This window comes from Mobula hypostoma, chromosome 21, assembly GCF_963921235.1.
Source record: "Mobula hypostoma chromosome 21, sMobHyp1.1, whole genome shotgun sequence".
NCBI lineage: Eukaryota > Metazoa > Chordata > Chondrichthyes > Myliobatiformes > Myliobatidae > Mobula > Mobula hypostoma.
The window spans coordinates 18,084,328-18,109,753 of NC_086117.1; the positions used below are offsets into that span (position 1 = coordinate 18,084,328).

A 25,426-nucleotide genomic window follows, 5' to 3' on the forward strand; every position below is an offset into this window, starting at 1 on the left:
TATTTATCACAGGTACATCGAAACATACAGTGAAATGTGTCGTTTATGTTAACAAGCAATGCAGCCCATGAATGTGCTGAGGACAGGTCATATTCTGGCTCCAACACTGCATGCCCACCGTGCCTGGCGGAACAACACAGAGCACGGCGAGCAACAGCAAAGCAAGCCCCACACCCACACACTTGGTGACCCTAACCGTGTGTGTTTGGAATGTGGGAGGAGACCAGAGCACCTGGAGGAAACCCACACAGTTACAGGGAGAAGGAAGGAAGTCCTTCCAGACAGCGGGGGGAGTTGAACCCAGATCCTACAGTTGGTGCAGTAAAGCATGACTCTAACGTTGAATCCCGATCTTACAGCCAGACACTAACCACTACACTACTGTGCTAGTCTATTAGCCTAATATCTTTACTGTGAACTATTTCTGGATACTGTGTGATGATTGATGTGCTCAGGATGTTCCACTGGTTAGACCGGCGATGAAAGGAAAAGTACATTTTGTCATCACAGTACCTGATATTTTAATAGATCAAGTGAGGATCAGTTTAGTGTCGACCAAACGCAGTGTATGGTGTAGTCTTCAAGATAACTATGAGGTGCAAATCATAAACATGAGAGACTGTGCAAATGCTGGAAATCCAAAGCAACACACACAAAACGCTGGAGGAACTCGGCAGGCCAGGCAGCAACTATGGAAAAGAGTGAACAGTCGACATTTCAGGCCGAGGCCCCTCATCAGGACTGGAAAAGAAGGGGGAAGACATCAGAATTAAATAGTGGGGAGAGGAGAAGGAGGACAGCTAGAAGGTGATAGATGAAGCCTGGTGGGTAGGAAAGATAAAGGGCTGGAGAGGAAGGAATTGTCATAGTCATAGTCATACTTTATTGATCCCGGGAGAAATTGGTTTTTGTTACAGTTGCACCATAAATAATAAATAGTAATAAAACCATAAATAGTTAAATAGTAATATGTAAATTATGCCAGGAAATAAGTCCAGGACCATCCTATTGGCTCAGGGCGTCTGACCCTCCAAGGGAGGAGTTGTAAAGTTTGATGGCCACAGGCAGGAATGACTTCCTATGACGCTCTGTGCTGCATCTCGGAGGAATGAGTCTCTGGCTGAATGTACTCCTGTGCCCAACCAGTACATTATGTAGTGGATGGGAGACATTGTCCAAGATGGCATGCAACTTGGACAGCATCCTCTTTTCAGACACCACCGTCAGAGAGTCCAGTTCCATCCCCACAACATCACTGGCCTTACGAATGAGTTTGTTGATTCTGTTGGTGTCTGCTACCCTCAGCCTGCTACCCCAGCACACAACAGCAAACAAGATAGCACTGGCCACCACAGACTTGTAGAACATCCTCAGCATCATCCGGCAGATGTTAAAGGACCTCAGTCTCCTCAGGAAATAGAGACGGCTCTGACCCTTCTTGTAGACAGCCTCAGTGTTCTTTGACCAGTCCAGTTTATTGTCAATAAAGGGCTGGAGAGGAAGGAATCTGATAGGAGAGAAGAATGGACCATTGGGAAAAGGAAAGGAGGAGGGGACCCGGGGGAGCATGATAGGCAGATGAGAAGAGGTAAGAGGCCAAGAGGGAAGAACAGAAGATGAGGCGATTCTCCCTGTCATATTTATCTAACATCTCTGCAGCTCTGTATACAGACCAGCTGTGCTATTCCAACCAAGCTACGTCTGTGTGATAGACTCCAGCTTGTGGATTGTGCTGCTTGTAACATACTCTAGACAGCACGATCTCCTCCACATGGTTTTAATGAGCTCTGAATGTGCTTCATGCTGTAAACACATTCCAGTTCACGATTTAATGTCACTGTTGTGTAAAATGCTGATCTGACAAGCAGATATGGTGCAGCCTGTGATATATTGATGTCTGTTTATTTTACGTCCTAGGCAATCCAAAACCACACATTACTTGGTGGAAAAATGGCCATGTCCTGAACGCCAGCGCAGGTTATCGCGTTTCTTCAGATGGATCCCTGCTGGAAATCCTGGATGCCAGCCTGTCACACACGGGACAGTATGCCTGCCTAGCAACTAACTCTGTTGGGGACAAATCTAAAAACTACCATCTCAGTGTTTTTGGTGAGCAGTTTTGTCACACTTCTGTGATGGACTGGGTACAGCGCAATGCCAGTTACCTGAACTCCCTTCCCCCACCCCCCGAACATCAGCCCACCTTTCTGTCTTTAGTTTCCTTCATCCCAATTGATTTGCAGCAGGGCTACTGTTGAGTAAAGATTGATGCCTTCTCTCAGGATTTTCTCGCTCTATATCTTTCTTACCCTCCCCCGTCTGTCTGCAGTACTCTCATATAACATCTCTGCCTTTCCTTTCCTCTCCTCCTCCTGAGGGTCCGCTGCCCTCCCTCACTGTCTTCTGATGTTTGTCTCCCATACTCCCTGTCTCCAGCTCTATCTATCTCTGTTATTCTGCCCCCTCTCAGCCACTGACTATCTCTTCTCTCTCTCTCTCTCTGTCTCCCCTCTGCCTCAATCATACTGTCTGTATTTTTCTGCCTCACTCTCTCCCTCCCTCTCTCTCCTTTTTTCTCTCTTCTCACTCCCTCTACTCCCTCCCTCTCTCTGTTTCTCTGCCCCGTTATCTCTCTATATCTCTCTCCTCCCCCTCTCCCACCCCTCTCTCTCCCCTCTCTGCCCCCCTCTCCCCTCCCCCTCCCTCCTCCCCTCCCCCCTCCCTCCCCCCTCCCTCCCCCCTCCCCTCTCCACCCCCTCCCTCTCTCTCCCCCTCTCTCTCCCCCTCTGTCTCCCCCTCTCTGCCCCTCTCTCTCCCCCCTCTCTGCCCCTCTCTCCTCCCCCTCTCTGCCCCTCTCTCCTCCCTCTCCCCCCTCCCCCTCTCCCTCCCCCCCTCTCCCCCCTCTCCCCCCTCCTCTCTCCGTCCTCTCTCCCTCTCTCTCCCCCCCTCTACCCCCCTCTCTCCCCCTCTCTCCTCTTCTTCCCTTTTCTCTCTCTATCTGTCTATGTGTCTGTCTCTGTCTCTGTCTCTGTCTCTGTCTCTATGCCAATGTTATCCTTGATTATTCTAAGTTTATGATGTGGTTACTTTCCAGTGGGAGCTCGATTCGGAACATGTAGTTAATCACATAACAATGTACTGAATGCCAAACCCAAGTGGTAAAGCTAGAGGTGTCTTAATCAAAAGCATCTGGTTTGTTCTCTTGTGAACAGCTGAATCAGATGTGTTGCATATATTTGAACGGTCGTGAGCTCATTCAAATACACAACTTGGTATAGACTTTCAAAATAATATCCACAAGAACCTTTTATATTTTAGTTCAGCCTTTGACTCTTGGACCCTGCTTCTCCTTGTCTCTGTTTTCATCACTGATGTTGCATGCTGATTCTCTGATCGTTGGGTGATCAGCTGGACATTGCTGAGTTCGTTGTTATTGATGCTGGTTTACAAGAGCTCACTGGATAGTTGATCTGGATTTATAGTTTCCTCTCAAAGGAGGAATTCATAGATTTCAGGTTCACTCTAAGGTCTTATGTAAGTGTGATAATCGGGTGAAGATACACCCTGAACATTGTCCTCTAGAACCTGTCCTTCAGTAAAGCCTGACAACAGACCTTCTTTGCTGATTTTTCAATTTCTGGTTCAAAAAATTGAGATCACTGAACCTGTTAGATAACTATGTTCATCTTCCTATACCACTGATGTGGCTCCCCTCACATTCCCTTGTGTCCTGCATATTCCTTCCCCTTCTTCCTCTTCTTCCTTCATTTTCCACTCTTTCATTTATCCCTGTTCCCATCTCCCTTCTTCCCATACATACAGTATCTTCCTAATCCAGCCCCCACTCCTCTCTTTGCCCATTTCCACCACCATTCAAGATTTGAGACTCAGATTTATTTATCACGTGTGCATCAAAACATTTAGCATAATAAAACATGATGTTTGCGCTAACGACTGACGCACCCGAGGGTGTGCTGGGCGCAGCCTGCAAGTGACACCACAAGTTCCGGCGTCAGCGTCAACACAGCACGCTCACCACGTTCGACAGAAGATCACAGAACACAGCAAGCAACAGCAAAACAAACCCCTTTCCTCCCTCCCAGACACCTACACATGCACATACAGAGACCTCCTATGGCAGGACAGTCCATCCTTGGTCTCCAGCAGTCTCGGACTCAGATTTGTAGATATTGGACTTCAACTTCCCCAGCAGACTCACAGAAATTCACAGACTCAGGGCTCTGGTTTACAAATTTTCCCCCGTTCCCAAGTTGTACCCTTTCTTGGCACCCATCCCACTAACATCTCCATTCTTCCCCCATCCATTTTGCCCCTTTCATTCCCATTCCTATCCAGTTATTGATCCCAGTCCTTCCCTGTCAGCAGTAATCTGAGAGTCAGCTCCAGAGTTGTACAGCACAGGAACAGATCCTTCATGTTCATACCAACCCTACACTAATCCCTCTTGTGCCACAATACCTGTATCCTGCTCCACTTTACCTGTTCAAGTGCCCATCTAGATGTCCGTCAAATATAATGATTGTATTTCATTCTGCTGGCACTCAGTTGAAACATTAGGTCACACCTCAACTTTCATCAAACCCAATCTATCCAATCTCTCCCCATAACTGATGTCCTCAAGACAACATCATATAACCATATAACTATTTCAGCACGGAAACAGGCCATCTCGGCCCTTCTAGTCCGTGCCGAACTCTTACTCTCTCCTAGTCCCACCGACCTGCACTCAGCCCATAACCCTCCATTCCTTTCTTGTCCATATAGCTGTCCAATTTAACTTTAAACGACAACATCGAACCTGCCTCAACCACTTCTGCTGGAAGCTCGTTCCACACAGCTACCACTCTCTGAGTAAAGAAGTTCCCCCTCATGTTACCCCTAAACTTTTGCCCTTTAACTCTCAACTCGTGTCCTCTTGTTTGAATCTCCCCCACTCTCAATGGAAAAAGCCTTTGTGTCTGACCTATATCCTGCTTCAGCTCTAAACATCCTAGTGAATCTCCTCTGCACTCTCTCTCTATCCAGTGCAATCACAGCCTTCTTAGATTGTGGCAACCAGAAATCCACATGATGCAGCAAAAGCAGTCTAACCAGTGTTTTGTAAAGCTGAAATACATTCTAACTCTCATATTCCATGTCCCAACCTATGAAGACAAGCATTCTATATGTCTTCATCACCATCCTACCTACCTGTGTTGCCACATTCAGGAATCCATGGACCTGAACCCCAAGGTCCCTTTGTCATCAACATTTCTTAGTGACCTACCATTTACTGTACTTGCCCTACCCCTGTTTGACTTCCTGAAATGCATCATCTCACACTTACTGGGATTACATTCCATCTGTCAACGTTCTGCCCAACTTTGTGTCTGACCTATATCGTGCTTCAGCTCTAAACAATTATCTACTGCAACTCTAATTTTCCTGTCATCTGCATGCTAGCTAATTATATCTCCTACGTTCACTCTCCAGCCTTTATACACAATGTAGGTTCAAGCGTCGACCCCTGTGCTGGTCATAGACACCCAACCAGAAAGGTTGTGCCCTCAGGGACCCTGCTTAATCAGTGCAAAGTGGACAGAGAAACAAGAGGATGTGGAAAGTCTGATGCTACACTTTATGGTCAACAAAACTTACTATTTCCTCACTGGAGGACGGTGTGTAGATACTTACTTTTCCTGTCACACTGCAGTGGCGTGTCAGTGGAGGAGACTGCTCGCTGCAGATACCTCAAAGTTCTCCAATTGTGCCATCCACTCAGTGGCCACTTTATTAGGTACAGGAGTGGAACCTGGTGTGATCTTCTCCTGCTGTAGCCCATCCACTTCAAGCTTCAACACGTTGTGCATTCAGAGATGCTCTTCTGCACACTACTGTTGTAACACGTGGTTATTTGAGTTGCCGTCACCTTCCTGTCAGCTTGAACCAGTCTGACCATTCTCCTCTTTCATTATCAAGGTGTTTTTGCCCACAGATCTACCATTCGCTGGATTTTTTTTTGTTTGTTGAACCATTCTCTAAACTTTAGAGACATCTGTGTGTGAAGAATTGCAGGAGATCAGCAGTTTCTGAAACATTCAGACCACCCCATCTGGCACCAACAATCATTCCACAGTCAAAGCCACTTAGATCACATTTCTTCCTCATTCTGATGCTTGGTCTGAACAACAACTGAATTTCTTGACCATCTCTGTATGCTTTTATGTACTAAGTTGCTGCTACATGATTGGCTGATTAGATATTTGCATTAACAAGCAGGTGCACCTAATAAAGTGGCTACTGAGTATAAATGCTAATGATGCTATGATTATTTCCTTGTGTCCTTTCGTCAAATTGATTCTAGAGATGAGGGGGTTATTTTATAATGAGAGATTGAGTCAGTTCGGACTATACACACTGGAATTCAGAAGGACGAGAGGAGAACTTGGAGAAACACATAAAATTATGAAAAAGATAGATAAGATGGAGGCAGGAAAGTTGTTTCCACTGGTCAGTGAGACTGGAACTAGGGGACATGGCCTCAGCACTCAGGGGAATCAATTTAGGACCAAGATGTGGAGACAGGGTGGCACGATAGTGCAGAGGTTAGCACAATGCTTTACAATACAGACGACCCAGGTTCAACTCCCACCACTACCGGTAAGGAGTTTGTACGTTCTCCCCATGACTGTGTGGGTTTCCTCCCACAGTCCAAAGACGTACTGGTTGAGAGTTAATTGGTCATTGTAAATTGTTCCGTGATTAGGCTAGGATTAAATGGGGGGATCGCTGGGCAGTGTGGCTTGAAGGGCCAGAAGGGGCTAATTCCGCACTGTATCTCAATAAATAAATAAATCAAATGCTTTTCCCAGTGAGTAGTGAATCTGTGGAATTATCTGCCCAGGGAAGCAGTAGAGCCACCTCATTCAATACATTTAAGACACAGCTAGACAGATTTTTGCATAGCCCAGGATTTAAGGGTTGTGGGGATAAAGCAGATAGGTGACACGGAGTTAACGGCCTGATCAGACATGATCTGCCTACTCCTGCTCTTATTTCTAAAGTTCTTCGCGTTCCGTTGTTTCCCAGTTGCTCCCAGAATACCCAGTGTCGGTGAAGATGGTGCCCCAGAGGATGTTGTCGTAATCGTGAATAATCCCACCTCGTTGGTGTGTGAGGCCGTGGCCTATCCAAGTCCAACCATCACCTGGCTGAAGGATGGGGTTCCCTTCAAGGCTTCAAGAAACATGCACCTGTTACCAGGTAATTTCCTGTCCAGGTTCTCCACTGTGAATAGTGCAAGCTCCTGCCTTTGGTGTTGGGCAATCATTGATAAAATGGTACCACAAGGTCCAAACACATTGACGCTGGGTACATTTCATTAGGAGTTTGAGGAGATTTGGTATGTCACCAAAGACTCCAGAAAATTTCTACTGAGGTACCATGGAGACCATTCTAATTGATTGCATCACCACCTGATATGGAGGGGCCACTGCACAGACTGGTAAAAAGCTGCAGAAGGTTGCAAACTTAGCCAGCTCCATCATGGGCACTAGTCTCCCTAGCATCGAGGACATCTTCAAAAGGCAGTAGCTCAAAAAGGTGGCATCCATCATTAAGGACCTCCATCACCCAGGACATGACCTCTTCTCTTTGCTACCATCAAAGCGGGGGTACAGGAGCCCAAAGCACAATGTTTTAGGAAGGGCTTCTTTCTGAATGAACAATGAGCCAACACATGAACACTAGCTCACTAGCTTTGCTCTCTTTTTGCACTACTTGATTAAGTTAATTTTCATATATATATTTCTTACTGTAATTTATAGTTTGTGTATATATTGCACTCTACCGCAGTGGTAGTAAACCCGATTCTAATTCATAGAGGGTTGAGTCAATTTTTGAAATGACATTCCTGCTATGGAACAGCTCATTGAGAAGACTGTTGCAGCACTCTGCATTGTGCCTTTAGGGTATTAGGACATCAGAGGTGTCAGAAAAGAACCTGCTCATTTTTCAAATCTTTCGGTATTTGTGACAATCCAGTACGGGCAGTTGGCCCTGGAAAATCTTCCCTGGAGCGAATTTCTGTTGACTTTGAGGTTACAGATAAAGGTTAGCCACTCCACTGCTTCTGGCTCTTACAAATGGAATGGGAGTTCCTATCATCTTGGTTTTAGAGCTGATGGAAGAAATATGAAACAGGGCTATTAAAGATAGTGTTAACCATGAGGAAATCAAAGCTATCTTGCATTTTAAACACAAGAGACTCTGCAGATGCTGGAAATCCAGAGCAATACACACAAAATACCGGAGGAACTCAGCAGGTCAGGAAGCATTTTAGGAGGAGAATGAACAGTCAGCGTTTCGGACCGAGACCCTTCATCAGGGCGTATTCCCCTCCATAGATGCTGCCTGACCTGCTGAGTTCCTCCAGCACTTTGTGTGAACCAGAGGGAGGTGATGAAAAGAGAAGGCATGAAATGGTAAGCAGAAGGGGGAATGGCTTACTTTATTCCCCCTCGTCTCCCACCCGCACACCTTCCCCCTTACCCGGCTTCCCCTATCACCTGCCAGCTTGAACTCCTTCCCCTCCCTCTACCTTCTTATTCTGGCTTCAGCCCCTTTCCTTTCCAGTCCTGATGAAGGATCTCACAATATCAACTCCATAAATGCTACCCAACTTGTTGAGTTCCCACAGCATTTTGTGTGTGTAGCTTTTATTTTGCACTGTATTATAATTTAAGGGTTTACAGTCAATTTGCTACTTTTAATGATTTGGAAAAGAGCAGGCGACTTCATTTAAAGAGTGGGAACATGAACATCTCAGTATTATGCCCTCGTGCTTCTAGGAGGTCGGGGGCTGCATATTCTGAATGTCCAAGAAGAAAACGCTGGTCGCTACAGCTGTGTTGTGACCAATGTGGCCGGTGAGGCCGTGAAGGACTACGAGCTCAAGGTCTTCGGTAAGTGTCTACTGACATGTGTGTCAAGCGTGTCTTTTACGTATTGTTCACTTTGATTTGCCTGTTGTTATGCTCAATGCCCCAGCCAATGAAGCATGCCATATTGCTCCTTTACCAACCTATCTGCCTGGATGCCCACTTTCAGTGAGCTGTGGGTCTGCACCCTAAGATCAAGGCTACACATCAATATCAACATTAATTTAATTAATTTATTTATTTGGAGATCTAGAACAGAACAGTCCCCTCCAGCCCGACTAGCCTAATCAGCAGGAAAATTTACATTGACCAATTAACCTGCCAACCAGTAAGTCCTTCAACTGTGGGAGGAAACCGGAGCACCCGGAGGAAACCCACGCGGTCATGGGGAGAATGTACAAACTCCTTACGGATGGAGCTGAGACCGAACTTCAAACTCCAAACTCCGATGCCCCAGGCTGTAATAGCATCGCACTGACCCCTGTGCTACCGTGGCACCCCATCTTTCGGCTGGGCTCAGTACAAACCTCTTACGGACAACAGCGGGAATTGAACCCAAGTCGCCGGGACTGTAATGGTGTTTATGCTAACTGCTGCTCTAAAGCGATGTTATCTAAAATGTATTGGCTGGTTGAATGGGCAGCTTGTCGCTATCAGCCTTGGACAACCAGTGGCAACTCTAGTTGACCACATGGACGTAACTGGGTGACAGGAGCTTTTTGGGCCGGAAGGATGCTTCTGTGACGTGTCTCTAAATAAGTAAATATGTATACCACATTGACTATGTCAAGGGGTCTGGCAGCCAATCGTCTGACAAACTTCAGGTCGTCCCTTTGTGACCGGGACGGTTTGCAAGTCAGAAGTTTCAACATCTGTCCACCAGCTTCCAACAATCTCAAACCACTAAACTCGAACCACAGCCCTCCCCTCCCCTCCCCCACGGACATAATGTCTCCCCTGGTGCTCCATCGTCCTATGCTGTTTATAAAGTAAACAGACCCATAGCCACTCAGTGTTTGGTTGCTTCTTTACTGTCAGTCAACAGATTTCTTTCCCATGGCCAGTGATCTTACAAAACATAAGTAGAAGTGTTCTTGCGCATCAAAACGCTGATGTTCCTGGAAAATTCCAGAGGGATTGCAAGCTCACATGGACATATTTTGGAAAAGGAACTCGGAGACCTAGCAACAGTCAGGAACAGCCAGATGGAGGAAAAAAAATCAAAATCTTACTTTGGTAAAGAACTTATCACGCTCAACAGGGCAGATAATTTTCTTAACAGTGCTTTGTATCAGTTCCTCCACAGATTGTGAAGGACGATCAGGCAGTGGGAAGTTTTCGTGTAACTGAGGTCAAGACCAAGGTGAATACTTCACTCACCCTGGCATGTGAATCCTCGGCTGTGCCATATCCTTCTGTTCACTGGTACAAGGACGGTCAGGTAATCGCTGCGAGCAAACACAATGCAGAATTTTGTGTTTCCCTTCCACTGATTTTCATGCTTAGAACAGGAGACATTAATCTTTACAATATACATAAATGATTTAGATGAAGGGATTAAAAGTAACATTAGCAAATTTGCAGATGACACAAAGCTGGGTGGCAGTGTGAAATGTGAAGAGGATGTTATGAGAATGCAGGGTGACTTGGACAGGCTGGGTGAGTGGGCAGATGCATGGCAGATGCAGTTTAATGTGGATAAATGTGAGGTTATCCACTTTGGTGGCAAGAACAGGAAGACAGATTATTATCTAAATGGTGTCAAGTTAGGAAAAGGGGAAGTACCACGAGATCTAGGTGTTCTTGTATATCAGTCACTGAAAGCAAGCATGTAGGTACAGCAGGCGGTGAAGAAAGCTAATGGCATGCTGGCCTTCATAACAAGGGGAATTGAGTATAGGAGCAAAGAGGTCCTTCTGCAGCTGTACAGGGCCCTGGTGAGACCACACCTGGAGTATTGTGTGCAGTTTTGGTCTCCAAATTTGAGGAAGGACATTCTTACTATTGAAGGAGTGCAGCGCAGGTTCACGAGGTTAATTCCCGGGATGGCAGGACTGTCATATGTTGAAAGATTGGAGTGACTGGGCTTGTATACACTGGAATTTAGAAGGATGAGAGGGGATCTGATTGAAACATGTAAGATTATTGAGGGATTGGACACGCTGGAGACAGGAAGCATGTTCCCGCTGATGGGTGAGTCCAGAACCAGAGGCCACAGTTTAAGAATAAGGGGTAGGCCATTTAGAACGGAGTTGAGGAAAAACTTTTTCACCCAGAGAGTGGTGGATATATGGAATGCTCTGCCCCAGAAGGCAGTGGAGGCCAAGTCTCTGGATGTTTTCAAGAAAGAGATGGATAGAGCTCTTAAAGATAACAGAATCAAAGGATATGGGGGTAAGGCAGGAAATGAATACTGATTGTGGATGATCAGCCATGATCACAGTGAATGGCGGTGCTGGCTCAAAGGGCCGAATGACCTACTCCTGCACCTATGGTCTATAAAAAAAAATCAGCAACTTTGGCAACTGATAAAGAAGCAAAGGGCGTGAAGCGCGAAAGAACTGCTGGTTCATTTAAAGTAGAATGGCTTAATGAAATAGTAGGAACAGCTACCCCAAAAGCTCCTGAGTTCAGGAACGTGCGGCCACGAGAAATATTAATGTACAATACAGAAACTGGTGTTACCTGCGTATATTGTCACAATGCAAAAGTTGCTGGAGAATTTGCAAGTGGAAAGAAATGGGGTGATAATTGAAAACTTGACTTTTTGAAGTGTCACTTAGCAAAAGCTCTGGCGAGAAAATCCTTCATTACCCGCAACAGGGCTGCTGTGCATGTTTTGTGAGAATATAAGAAATAGGACTTATTGATGTGTGTTATTTTATTTCTTTTAAGCATTGAACCACAATCTGGACTTGGTAGTTTATTCACCTTAGAATAGCTTCAGGTTGACTTCCACTTAAAAATTCAGTGCACAAGTGTTGTTGTTACTGGGCAAAAAAATTGCACAGCACAAGGTTTTTACGCACCCTGATCATTACAAAGTTAATGAGGACGTTGCTGACATATCATCCAGCCACAGAAACCCGGTGTAAACACTTCATCACCTAATCACTCACCTGCCTGTCAGGCATTTCCTGTCTCATCAATAGTAGACTTACCAGGTCCCACATTAGTCTCACTGGTCACCTCAAAACCAATAGAACAGGAGTGGGAGGAAGTTCTCTTCCCTGCTGAAAGGCCACTGAAGAAGAACTGCTACTGAATATCTATGGCATCTTTCTCAGGTTTAGCCACTAATTTATTAATACACCCTTTGCAGCTGCCTTTGCTCCTCGGAATTTGTTGCCTTAGATCTTGTTTCCCTCATCTAAAACCAAATCTTCCCAAAAATCAAATTGCTGGGGAAGCTCAATGGCTCAAAATATCAGGTGGAGACACTGAAATGTTCATGTTCCTCTCCAGATCTTTAATGGGCATGGTATTGATAAGGTGGTTGCTACAGGACTAGCAATCTGAACATCTCCGGTCTACACTCCAGAGGCTTGAGTTGAAATCCCACCTTATCATTTGCAGAGTTAAAATATAGTTAATCAACAAATATTCATTTGAAGTTCTGCTCATGCTTATTAATAACCAGAAAATTACTCAATGTCATTGGTTTCAGTTACCCCCTTAAGCAGAGGAAATCGGCTGTCCTCTAATGATTCTAGCCATATGTGACTCCATCTTCACCAATGTAGTTGACTGTTAAATGGACTCTGAAATGCCCCAGCAAGAATTCAGTCAAGGGCACTTAAAGGATGCATAATAAATGCTATAACTGCGAGCAAACCCCAGATCCAGAACGAATGAAGTCATCTTTTTGTTAAACTGCTATTTTTAGTTATTTATGCATAGCGCTTTGGTTATTCAAGTTATCCAGCTGAACTTTACCTACCCTAATGGAAATTCCAGGAATACCTGAACATAAGCAATAGCAATTGAAGGCATGTGGGAAAGAGGTTATTTCCTCCTTACATCTAACCTCCGTTAGCTAGCGGCTGCTCTTTGGGGAAAATTGAGTTAATGTTATAGTTCCATCCATTGTAGCTTCACACTGTAAATGCTCAATCATTGAATTTATCAGAGGTCCAAGGAAGAAAGGTGCAGTGAGTGAAGATTAACTGTCATAATGAAAAAGGATCTAGTACTTTCCCAGCAAATATGACAAATAAACTCTTCTCAGGCTTCCAGTCGGTTATAAATATCGAATTTAACCAATGTTTCAACGACAGACTCTGCCATCTTCATCAGGGATGATGTCTGGGCATGTCTAGTCAGGTGGTATTTATATCCCTATCGTCCGTCCGTCCCGATTGGTTAGTCCTCATCCAATCAGGTTTCCGTTGTCCCGTCTTGTTAACAATCAAATTCCAGTTCTTTCTTAGAGTGAGACCTTCGTCTTTGTTAAAATTCTTTCTCTCTAGTTTTATTTCAATGGCTTCCTTCACCAGGTGGTCACAAAAGCCATTGATGTGGCACAGTAGTTTAGTGCTGCTGAAGTGAATCCTGTGGCCGTCGTGAATGCAATGTTCAGCTGTCACCGATTTCTGCAGTCAACCCAAACGGATACATCTTCTGTGCTCCTTGATGCGGGTTTCTACTGTGTGACCCATCTCTCTGATATACACTGCTCCACCTTCACAGGGAATCCTGTAAACACCAGCCAACCTGAGTCCCAGGTCATCTTTGACCCACATAAGCTGTGATTTGAGCTCCCTCACATAGTCATAGTCATAGTCATAGTCATACTTTATTTATTTCCCCCAGGATCAATAAGGTATGACTATGACTATGACTATGTTTGTGGACAATATTAATCTGGTATTTAAGACCATAAGATAAAGGAGCAGAAGTAGGCCATTCAGCCCATCGAGTCTGATCCGCCATGCAATCATGGGCTGATCCACTTCATCCAGTCATCCCCACTCCCCTGCTTTCACCCCATACCCTTTGAAGCCCTGGCATTCCTTCAGGATCTTGGTGATTGTTCTGGAAGCTTCATAAGGAAGCTCAAATCACATCTCATGCAGGTCAAAGGTGACCTGGGACCCTGGTCGGCTGGCGTTTACAGGATTTCCTGTGACTGTGGAGCAGCATATATCAGCCAGACGGGACGCACAGTGGAAACCCACATTGAGGAACACAGGAGGTGTATCCATTTGGGTTACCAGAGAAATTGGTGGTAGCAGAACATTGCATTCACAGTGGGCATAGGATTGATATTGATGGCACTAAACTACTGCGCTGCACTATGGCTCTTGGGACCACCTGGTAAAGGAAGCCATTGAAATAAAACTAGAAGAAAAGAATTTTAATGAAGACAAAGGTCTCACTCTAAGTAAGAACTGGAATTTGATTGTAAACAAGACGGGACAACGGAAACCTGATTGGATGAGAATTAGCCAATCAGGAGGGAAGGACGACAGGGGTATAAATACCACCAGACTAGGCAGGCACAGGCATCATCCCTGATGAAGCTGGCAGTTTGTCATTGAAACAATGGTTAAAATCGATACTTGTACCCGGCTGGAAGCCCGAGAAGAGTTTATTTTAACTGCCATAATGTTACCATTCCTTCTTATTCCAGTTGTTGTCAGGGAGTGAACATCTTCAAATTCTTGATGAAGGTCACACTCTGCAAATCAAGCACACAAAGGTGTCAGATACAGGCCGTTACACCTGCGTGGCCACAAATATTGCGGGAGAAGATGAGAAGGACTTTCATGTCAACATTCAAGGTCAGTAGTCATTCTGAAGGCAGCAGCCAGTGTCAGCAGGGATGTGTTTCCTTGCAGCCCTGTCTTCTCCTCACCTTTCTGACTCTCACGTTCAATCCATCTGTACCTGTGTGCACAATCCTTGTCTGCCCAGATCATTCAGTGTAGATTCAAGTTTGCCACAGGTCTATTAAAGCATAGTAGTGAGGCATAGCATAGTGGTTCTTCTCCTTTTTAGCCCATCATCGCTACTGGGGCATAGGCTGCCGACAGCAGCTCACCAGACTCCCCTATGCTGGGCCAGCCTTTCAAATCATCCTCAGGTGTGGCCCATCTCTGAAGATCTTGCCATCCCAGGGAGGAAGTCTTTGGAGTTTCTGTAGCAGTAGTTTTTACAGGATGGGGTTACTAGCCCTATGCCCTGTCAGCTTCCTTTCACAGTTGGGCTTGGGACCGTCCATGGTGGAATTAGCGTAGTGGTTAGCCCCAGCTGTAAGATAATTCTCACTGCTGTCTGTAAGGAGTTTGTATATTCTCCCCATGATCGTGTAGGACTCCTCCAGTTTCCTCATACATTCTAAAAAAGGCATACAGTTAGCACTATTCTCTCAAAGGTGCTCAGGTGTGCGGACACGCAGTAACTGACTTGCTCCTGCGCACATACCATTTGTTTCCACACAGCTGGAATTTTCTTTTTTTAATGTTAATATAATTTTGAAATTATGCTGATATAATTGTAAAATCTATGTTAATACAATTGTGAAATGCCCTGTTAATAATGATGCTTTAATGACTATAAATCCATGAATTTTTAAATAATAAATGTACCAAAACCTTTACTTTGAAACAGTTTAGAGCTTCAATTTATTTACATTGTCATTGTTTCAAGTTACAACACAGTTACAAATTGTAACAATACACACAGAATGGAAGTCAGTAGCTCATTGTTCGTAAGCCACCAGCCTGCTGAACGCCAACGCCATCTAGTCAAAACATTTTACTTTTGCCATTGTGCCTGTCATTTGACTGCCTGACATCATTTACTTGTGTTGTGTGTTGTGGTTTGTGCTTATTTGATGCAAAAAAAAACATTATAAGTGCCATGCAGTTTTTAGGCCATGTAAAAATTTCCTGCTCAGATCAATAGACAGTCTGCTGAGCTGTAAAAAAAATTAGAGCAAACATTAAAGTTTAGGGTAAGTGAGTTGTGGGCATGCTATGTTGGCATCATTTGCAGGCTGCCCAGCAGCATCCTCACTGATTTGATTTGATGTAAACAACACATTTCACAATATGTTTCAATGTACATGTGACAAATAAAACTAATCTCCTTAATGGGGTACAAATGGTATTACAAGGCAATTGGGAACTTGTATTGGACCTTGAGAAACTCAGAATAGAGTTGGTTCTGTCTTAATACTTTAAATGTGTGGAACAGTTTTACAGTACTAAATAAATAATGTTTCTTCCAACACACACTGCAGTGCCTCCCATCTTCCAGAAGGTCCATGGAGTGAACGCTGCCTGGGAGGTGATATTTCAGGAAGACGGCATTGAGGATATTGTGGAACGCCGGGAAGTGATTGTGAATAGTCCAGTTTCTCTTTACTGTGAGACGAATGCCATCCCACCACCAAAGCTCTCCTGGTACAAGGATGGTAATGCTCTCACTGCCACAGATGATATCATAATTCTTCCAGGTACAGTTGCTTAGACCCCGAAGGACTCTGTTGCTTCTCCAGTCCTCTTCTGAGCTGTGCATGGTTTCCACTTTACAGAATGAAAGACCCCAAGGGAGCAATGCGCTATTCTGCACTGCAGACCAGTCCCCAAACAAATAACATTATTGCAGTACATCATTCTAAATGTAAGCATTGCCTTCAACATTCAAAGCAAAGTTTGGACTTGAGGACCTGAGTTATAGAGGAAGGTTGAACAGGTTGGGTCTTTATTCCCTGGAGTGTGGAAGAATGAGGGAGGATTTGACAGGGGTGTGCAGAATTTTGAGGGCTATAGACAGGCTAAATGCGAGCAGGCTTTTTCCACTGAGGTTGGGTGAGGCTAGAACTAGAGTCATGGGTTAAGGGTGAGAGGTGAAAGATTTAAGGGGAACCTGAGGGGAGCTGCTTCACTCAGAGGCTGGTGAGAGTGTGGGACGCGATGCCAATGGAACTGGTTTAATTGCATTGTTTAAAAGAAATTTGGATATGTACATGGATGTGAGGGGTATGGAGAGCTATGGTCCAGGTCAGGGTTGATGGAACTAGGCAGAATAGCAGTTCACAGCAGTCCAGACAATCCAAAGGGCCTGTTTCTGTGCTGTGGTGCTCTGTGTCTCCAAGATAGTGAAGTCCTTTTGAAAAACGGTGACTTGGAACATAATTTGAATGGAGTTATGTTAAGGATGGCAGGTTGCAGGCAGCATTGGGTTGTGATAAGCATTAGAATTCTGTATAGTCACTCCATAGAACTGGTTTGAAATTCAACTCGGGTTAGTTAGGTAAAGCCTTTCTCATCCTACTGACCAAAAACAAGTAGATTTGTATAGTTTCAGAGAACCTTGGAGTGGGAATGAGCCTGTGCCTCAGAAATAGTAAAGGAAACATTTTCTGTTTCTGTGATTTCTGTTCTTGTTTTGAAATAGTTTCACCTGTGCAATCTGGATAAAAGATCTATGTCTATCCAGCTCCCTGGTAGCCCATAAGTGACAAATAGAACATCTCCACCTTCAGTTGGGGGCCAAAGGGTAGCTGATGGACTGGCAATGACACTCTTCTGAAATTAAGGTTATGTTTAAGACCGGAAGTCAGCCAGCCCACATTATATATGACTTGAAAGGGTTTGGTGCTAATGTTGGGAACAAATATTGTGTAAGCTTTTTAAATTTTGAGCACTTTGACACTAATATCATTTTGCCTCCTTAAATTTTAAACACGACTCCGTAAAGCCTGATACAAAGACGCTGACTGTGGCAATGAATTTCACAGATCTATGACCCTCTGGCTAAAGAAATTCCTCCTCATACCTGATCTAAAGGGGTGTCCTTCTATCCTAAGGTGTGGCATTTGGTCCTAGACTCCCCCACTATAGGAAAAATTCCTCTGCACATCCACTCTAACTAGGCCTTTCGATATTCAAAAGGTTTCAATGAGATCCCCCCCCCCCCATCCTGATAAACTCTAGTAAATACAGGCCCGAAGCCATCAAATGCTCCTCATACATAGGACATAGGAGCTGAATTAAGCCATTAAGCTCTTAGGGTAGTTACAAATCAATTTATCTTTCTTTCGTCGATCTGAAAGCCAGAGCATTCCAATGTTTGTGTTTATTATGGATCTTCTGACTATATGGCTCATGCATCAGGACACAAAGCTGTCATTTCAAGCGCTTAACTGAAGAAACCGGGATGTTAAAGACCTCTTTAAGTCATCACTTTACATTTTACATTCTTAAATATCGTTATTCTGCACCTGGCTGTAATATGTCCTGTCTTATTGATTGACAGGAGGTGTGGTCACAATTCTACAGGAATTCCAAACAGATCTATAAAATAGGACAACCGTCAGCTGCAGGCCAAACAGCAAAGAATTTAGGACAAATTCTTTCATGGAATAATTGTCACTCTAAATCACCAAACAACTGTTGAAGGAATAATGGCACTTGAGAAATTCTCAATTGTTGCACCAACATTGGACAATTAAAGAGTTACAGATGAAAGAGAGACTGTTATTGTTGCGAATAGGGGGAGCATTATTTTCATCACCTGTACATATTATCGTGGTTTTGATGTATTCTGCTAATTCACTGTTCAACAAAGATAGGATCCCTTAACCAGTCGTTGTAGTGAGCTCCTGTGTTAGTCTAGTAAGTCTAAAGTTACATAGTGAGTTAGCTACCATTTATTGTGTCATTGGTAGCGAGCAGGGAAGGGAGTATTGCAGCTTACCTCAATGCTCTGGTCACGCGTGAGATGACAATCAGCCAGGATTCTCAATCCCATTTGTTTTCTGGTGACTCCAGCTGGAAAGGAAATTGCAGATTGTTGACCTCCTCATTGGAACACTTGGTTGCCATGCATAAGAAAATAATAACCTTCTTATGGTCATTAAGATGAAATTCTGACACCTTGGAATGCCATTGTTAACTCTTGCAATCTATTTGGTGGGACATCAAATCTGGCCTCCTTTGAACATCTCCATAAACTTGAGGTCGCCCCCTATGCTAACAAGTCACACCTTGAGATGTCTTGTTCCAGTAACAGCTCGTTATAAGTACAAGCTTTATGGCTTCACACAAAGGACTTCCACTTTTGGCACCAGTGACAATGCAACCACAGAATGGGCCGCCGGTGTCAAGAAGGGAGTGTAGAAAAGAAGGTTTGTGAACCACTTCCCCATAAGCAAGCTCTTGCCCCTTCGGAAGGTAACCGGCCAATCAGTAATGACACATTGAAGTGCAGGAAAGGCAACTGAAAAGCTTCCTCTGGCAGAGTTACTATGAAGAATTCCAGAAGTCTGGGCTTTCATTGGATAGCACCGACCTTCTGAGTTTAGACCCTGCGTAGATTTATCACAGAGGGGAAGCATCAGTTAGAAACATTAAAGCAACAATTGATAGCCCTCAGAAGAAATTAGTGGTGAAACCTAAGACTGCAGTAGCTTGTGATGGATCACCAAATACTCTCTTTTGAACTATTTCTTAATATGATTCACAGAGGTCCTGTTTTGTCATTAACTGCATTTTCACTGAAAAGAATTCAGTTAACTACTTCAGAGCCATGAAATGTTTAAAAAAATTCACTAAGGATAAAGTAAGAGGCAAGATCAGTCAAAATTGTTTCTTGTTGGATTTTGACCCCTTCCTAGGAAGCCATATTCTGCAGATCCCCAGGATGCGAGTTGATGATGCTGGGAGGTATACCTGCCAAGCTGTCAATGAAGTTGGAGAGGACCAGCTCCACTATGAGCTCATCGTCCTGGGTGAGTATTCAAATATAAAACATCTGAAGTTCCTCTGGAAAATCCGCAGTAGAATCGAGTGATGGATGTTCAAGTGTGGCCTTCAAGTGACAACTCAAACTAATTTAGACTGCTCCGTTCCATGCTCTTACTGTTTTGATTTTCACTCGTTCTCCCGTGAGGATGAACGGTTATGTTAAGGCAGATAACTGTGTAGTGCATTCTGCATAGGACATTTGGAAGGGATATAGGCTATTCAGCCCAACTATGCCCTACTTGATCGCCATTGTTCCTTCGTCTGTTCTTATCATAACCCTCTATTCTCTCGGTGCTCATATACTTTCCAGCCTCCCCGTGAACGTATCAATGCTGTTTTTCCCAGGGCATAAATGACTAATACAAGAGAGGATAATTTTAAGTTGATTGGAGGAAAGTATAGGGGGCAATTTTCATACAGAGAGTGGTAGATATATGGAACATGCTACCATGGTGGTGGAAGCAAATACATTAGGGACACTCTTAGATAGGCACATGGATGATGGAAAATTTTATTTTAATATTTATTTAGCAAGACTGCATGGAGTAAGGTCTTCCTGTCCTTCCCACCCCAGCAACCCCTGACAACCTTGATTTAACCCTAACCTAATCACGGGACAATTTACAATGACCAATTAACCTACTAACCGGTACGTTTTTGGACTGTGGGGGGAAACCAGAGCACCAGGAGGAGACCCACACATTCCACGGGTGGGGCATACAGAGACTCCTTTCTGACGGTACCGGAATTGAACTCCAAACTCCGACACCCCGAGCTGCAATAGGCATCCGTTAGTCTTGTGGGACCATGGATTCGCGCCTTGGAAGGTTTCCAGGGCGCAGGTCTGGGCAAGGTTGTATGGAAGATCAGCAGTTGCCCATGCTGCAAGCCTCCCCTCTCCACGCCACCAATACTGTCCAAGGGAAGGCATTAGGACCCATACAGCTTGGCACCGGTGTCGTTGCAGAGCAATGTGTGGTTAAGTGCCTTGCTCAAGGACACACACACTGCCTCAGCCAAGGCTCGAACTAGCGACCTTCAAATCACTAGACCAACACCTTAACCGCTTGGCCGAGCTGTAATACCGCACTAACAACTACGCCACCGCGGTGCCCATGGAGGACATATGTGGGAGGAAAGGGTCAGATCGATCTCCGAGTAGGTTAAAAGGTGGGCACAACATTGTGGGCTGAAGGGCCTACACTGTACTCTTCTACCTTCCATTTACTTAAACCACACCCTGCAATAGCCAGTTTCACATTCTTGTCGTTCTCTGGGTGACTTTCTTCTGGTTTTGATTCCTATCCCAGCCTTCCTTTTTTCTTGATGCATGTGTAATGTATTTCATCAAATAGTTTTAAGTTCTTTGATAATTTAACCTTGTTGTTCCTCTTTGCTGCCTCAGTTGTGCTTTTTTTAAACTTCTATTCCCTTTGTATACTCCGCTGTCTGTGTGGTTAATGGATTTCTCTTTCATTTCCGATTTGCAGTGTCCTCGGTTTGTTCTTTTTATCAGCACCTTGCCAGGCGCTGTGTCTGATGCAATGCGCACTGCTGGCTGGCTGAGCTTTCTAGATGCTGAGCTCAGTAACATTACTCAGACTGATTAAATTCAGTGAACCAGTAAATGAGTCAGTGAGCAAATGCCTTGCTGCAGACCCGGTACTGCAGACTGTGGATCGATCCAAAAGGAATAGACTTTTTAAAATTTCAGCATGCTCACCGTAATAATAAACATACATTTTACAAGATGTTAAATGTGAACATTTCAGGATTTAGCTCATCGACTTGAAATCATTAAAAACAACATATCTTTCATTAAAATTTAAAACTCATTCCATCAAATCTTCTCTCATTCCTATTCCTCTATTAACTTTATCTTTTGCTTTGTCTGAATGCAATAACTTATTATTCAAATTGTAATTTCTCCCCCATAGTTTGCTTTTCTATTTCCTCAACTCTGACCTCAATTGACAGCATTTAAAACCCCTAACAGAGTAACGTCCAGCTTCAAGGGCACAGGTTTTTGCCCTATTAAATGCAAAATTCTGTAAGATCTAATAGTTAAGTTTTTCCTAGACTGTCTTTTTTATTGAAAAGCCGAAGTTAAGAACCATGACATAAAGAAGTTCAGTAAGAATGTGCTAAATTTAACTGAGCAAAACTAAACTGAACATTCCTAGATCCTTTCAATGACGCTTTGATGTTTTATTTTCTGTGTTTTTCACTCATTTTTGCCAATTGCACAATTTGTTCTTTTTCACGCGTTGGGAATTTGATGTTTTCTTTGAACGGGGTTCCACAGTGTTTCTTTGTTTTGTGGCTGTCTGGGGCAATACGAATCTCAGGGTTGTATACTGAATATATATTTTGATAGTAAATGTACTTCGTATCTTTGAATCTTCGAAAAGGGTGTGAAGGTCAGTCAAGATTAATGATTGGTTTTCCTTTTAAAGTTTATCCTCAAACAATACTGAGTAAAGCTTAGTGTAATCATTGGGGGCAACTTTAACAAAACTCACAAAATATTGTTCTTTCATGAAAAAAAACTAAATGGGTATGAATTAAGAACTCTTACTAGTCCTGAGACTTAGATTAGTATTGCCTTTATATAGTGTTAGGCTTCATTTGAACAGCCCTCTAAGTGGTTAAAACTATTTGGTGCAAGGGCTTGAAGAACTGCTTTATGACACAAGAAGGTTTTCCATTTGGACTGTTATGTACTTTCAAAGTTCAAATCAGAATCAGAATCCTTTGTAATCGCCAAGTATGTGAATTTGATGCCGGTTTCCCTGAGCTCTCGCTGTACAGAATCAAAAAGCAAACAAAACAATAGTGCAAATAATCGTGAACTATATGCAATGAGGTATACCTGTGTATGTACAGGTGGACTTGGTTTATAATAGACTAAAATTCAAGTGTTCATAAGACTGATGGCATACGGAAAGAAACTGTTCCTGTACCTATTTGTCCTGGCATACACTGATCTAAAGCGCCTACCAGAAGGAAGGAGTTGGAACAGGTGATGTCCAGGGTGTGATGGGTCTACAATGATGCTGCTTGCTCGCTTCCTGACTCTAGATGCATATAAGTCCTGGATCGAGAGCAGCTTCACAACAATAATCCTTTCCGCAGCCCTGACGGTTCTTTGGAGTCTATTCTTGTCTTGTTTGGTAGCTGATCCAAACCAGACAGTGATGGACGAACGGAGAACAGACTGGATTATTCCTGAATAGAATTGAATCAGCAGCTCCTGAGGCAGGTTGTACTTCCTGAGTTGACGTAGGAAATACAACCTCTGCTGAGCCTTTTTGATAAGAGTGTCCGCGTTGGGTGTCCACTTCAGGTCCTGGGAGATTGTGACACCCAGAAACCCGAAGTAAGCTTATTAACAAAGCACATGCAATACATGTCATCATATACACCCCTGAAATTCATTTTCTTGCGGGCATTCTGGAAAAAACAAATAAAATAGAATCGATGAAAAACTACACACACAAACTCTGACAAACAACCAATGTGCAGAAGATGATAGCCTGTACAAATACCAAAAAAAACTAATAACAATAATAACTAAATAATATTGAGAACATGAATTGTAGCCCTTGAAAGTGCGCCCTTAGGCTGTAGAATCAGGTGAGTGAAGTTGTCCACACCGGCTCAGAGTGGATACTTTCCAAGTAGCTACTTTGGAAACGAGCTGCATTTGAAAGAGCTCCAGACTATAACAAGCACAGTCGCAGAGAGCGTGTCTCCTGACTCCAGGAAACTGAAGACACATCTGTAAAGCCAAACTGGCAGGAGACCAGACTCATAAAGTTAAACAAGTGAGGAAGTAGGGCTTTGTCATCACGAAGTGCAATAATGGTAACACTAGGTAAGTTGAGAGCTGTAGAAGGCATCTGCTGCTCAGTTCTCCCTGTTGCCGTCCAGTTGCTTATTTTCATGGATCACTTTGTTTTCTCAGCTTTATTTTTATTCCTACTGCACGATTAAAATTCAGATAATAAATTATTATTAGATTATTTTAGATTATGAGGACACGCAGTCCTCTTTTATTGTCATTTAGTAATACATGCGTTAAGAAATGATACAATGTTTCTCCAGAATGATACCACAGAAACACAAGACAAACCGACTGAAAAACTGACAAAAAACACATAATTATAACATATAGTTACAACAGTGCAAAGCAATACCGTAATTTGATAAAGAACAGACCATGGGCACGGTAAAAAGTCTCAAAGTCTCTCGAAAGTCCCATCATCTCACGCAGACGGTAAACTTGCCAATGCAGCATCCTGGAAGCATCCGACCACAGTCCGGCTCCGAGTCTGTCCAAAAACTCCGAGCCTCTGACCAGCTCTCCGATACCGAGCACCATCTCTGCCGAGCGCTTCGGCCCCGGCCCTGGCAACAGGCAATAAACAAAGCCAAGGATCTGGGGCCTTCCCCTCCAGATATTCTCGATCGCACAGTAGCAGCGGCAGCGAAGTGGGCATTTCAGAAGTTTCTCCAGGTGTTCCTCCGTGCCTCTCACGGCTGTCTCCATCAAATCAGGATTGTGCACGGCCCCCTAGTTAACACATATGATATCATTCGGAACGGCCGTGCGCGCGGCGTCACGCCGCCATCTTCTCCTCCCTCCTCAATTATAGCATTGAGATAAATAAATAATTAGATTAGAAGTGGAATAAGCGATATTCCTCATCTAAGAATAGGAATAAACTTTCCGGTTTAAGATGACGCTGGTGAACCTCAGCAACTTCTGGCTGGGAGCTAACAAAACAAAGAAAATAACCAAATACTTTGTTAACCCCATTTTTTTCTGGCAAAACTATCATTGCAAGCGATAGTCAGTAACTTCCCTTTGGACCTGGAGGCAATTTGATGTAGTAAAACCGTTGCTGAGAGTGAGGAAGACCCGAGGTTCAGTCAGTGGGAATGGTCGCATTCAGGCGGAATCGAGGCGGCAGAGCCCAGATCCCAGTGCATATCAAGGTGGATGAACCCAGTGTCTGGACAGTGATTGACACTGGGTTCATTCACCTTGATGTGCACTGGGATCTGGGCTCTGCTGTGCCAAGTCGGAAAGGTCAGCTACAGGCTGAATCGAGGCAGTGGGGTCCAGACCCTAGGGTGTATCGAGGCGACTGAATCCAAAGTTTGGATGTCGAGCTGGATTGAAAAGGTCAGGGTACCAGAGTCTGAGGCAAGATGTGGGCTGGGTCAGCTCACTGCTCTGCGAGGTTTACTCAGCTCCACACTGAACCATGGGTCTCGGACTCGCTTTGTGGACTTCAGTTCAGAATGCTATCCCCTCGCCGTTACTGCTTGCGTGATTTGTTTTATTTTCTGTCCCTGCATATTGGATGTTCGATGGTATTCTTTTTTTAATGGGTTCTTTTGGGTTTCTTTGTTTCTGCTGTTAGGAGACGAATTCTCAGGGTTGTATAATGTATACATACTTTGATAATAAATGCACTTTGAGCTTTGAAGGAAAGTTTGGTGGAATATTTGACACTTTTATTGAAAGATAAACACAAGACATCTTGCTGATGCTGGAAATCCAGAGTAGCACACACAAAATGCTGGAGGAACTCAGCAGGTCAGACAGCATCTAGGGAGAGGAATAAAGAATCGATGTTTCGGGCCAAGTCCCTTCATCTGTCCTTCCCATGCAGTCAATGCCAAACTGTTGTTGTAACTTGTCCCATCGACCTGCAGCTG

At 44.0% G+C, this 25,426-nt stretch overlaps 1 protein-coding gene across 1 annotated transcript in view; it reads left to right on the forward strand.

The window, feature by feature from the left end:
* The window catches only part of LOC134360080 (hemicentin-1-like), a 425,813-nt gene that overhangs the window by 251,921 nt on the left and 148,466 nt on the right, over positions 1-25,426 (forward strand). Inside the window, exons 49-55 of the mRNA XM_063074161.1 lie at positions 1,918-2,109; positions 7,090-7,263; positions 8,850-8,963; positions 10,235-10,380; positions 14,572-14,722; positions 16,186-16,401; positions 19,567-19,680. Coding sequence (XP_062930231.1) covers positions 1,918-2,109; positions 7,090-7,263; positions 8,850-8,963; positions 10,235-10,380; positions 14,572-14,722; positions 16,186-16,401; positions 19,567-19,680 — 1,107 coding nt within the window. The remainder of the gene's footprint in view (positions 1-1,917; positions 2,110-7,089; positions 7,264-8,849; positions 8,964-10,234; positions 10,381-14,571; positions 14,723-16,185; positions 16,402-19,566; positions 19,681-25,426) is intronic.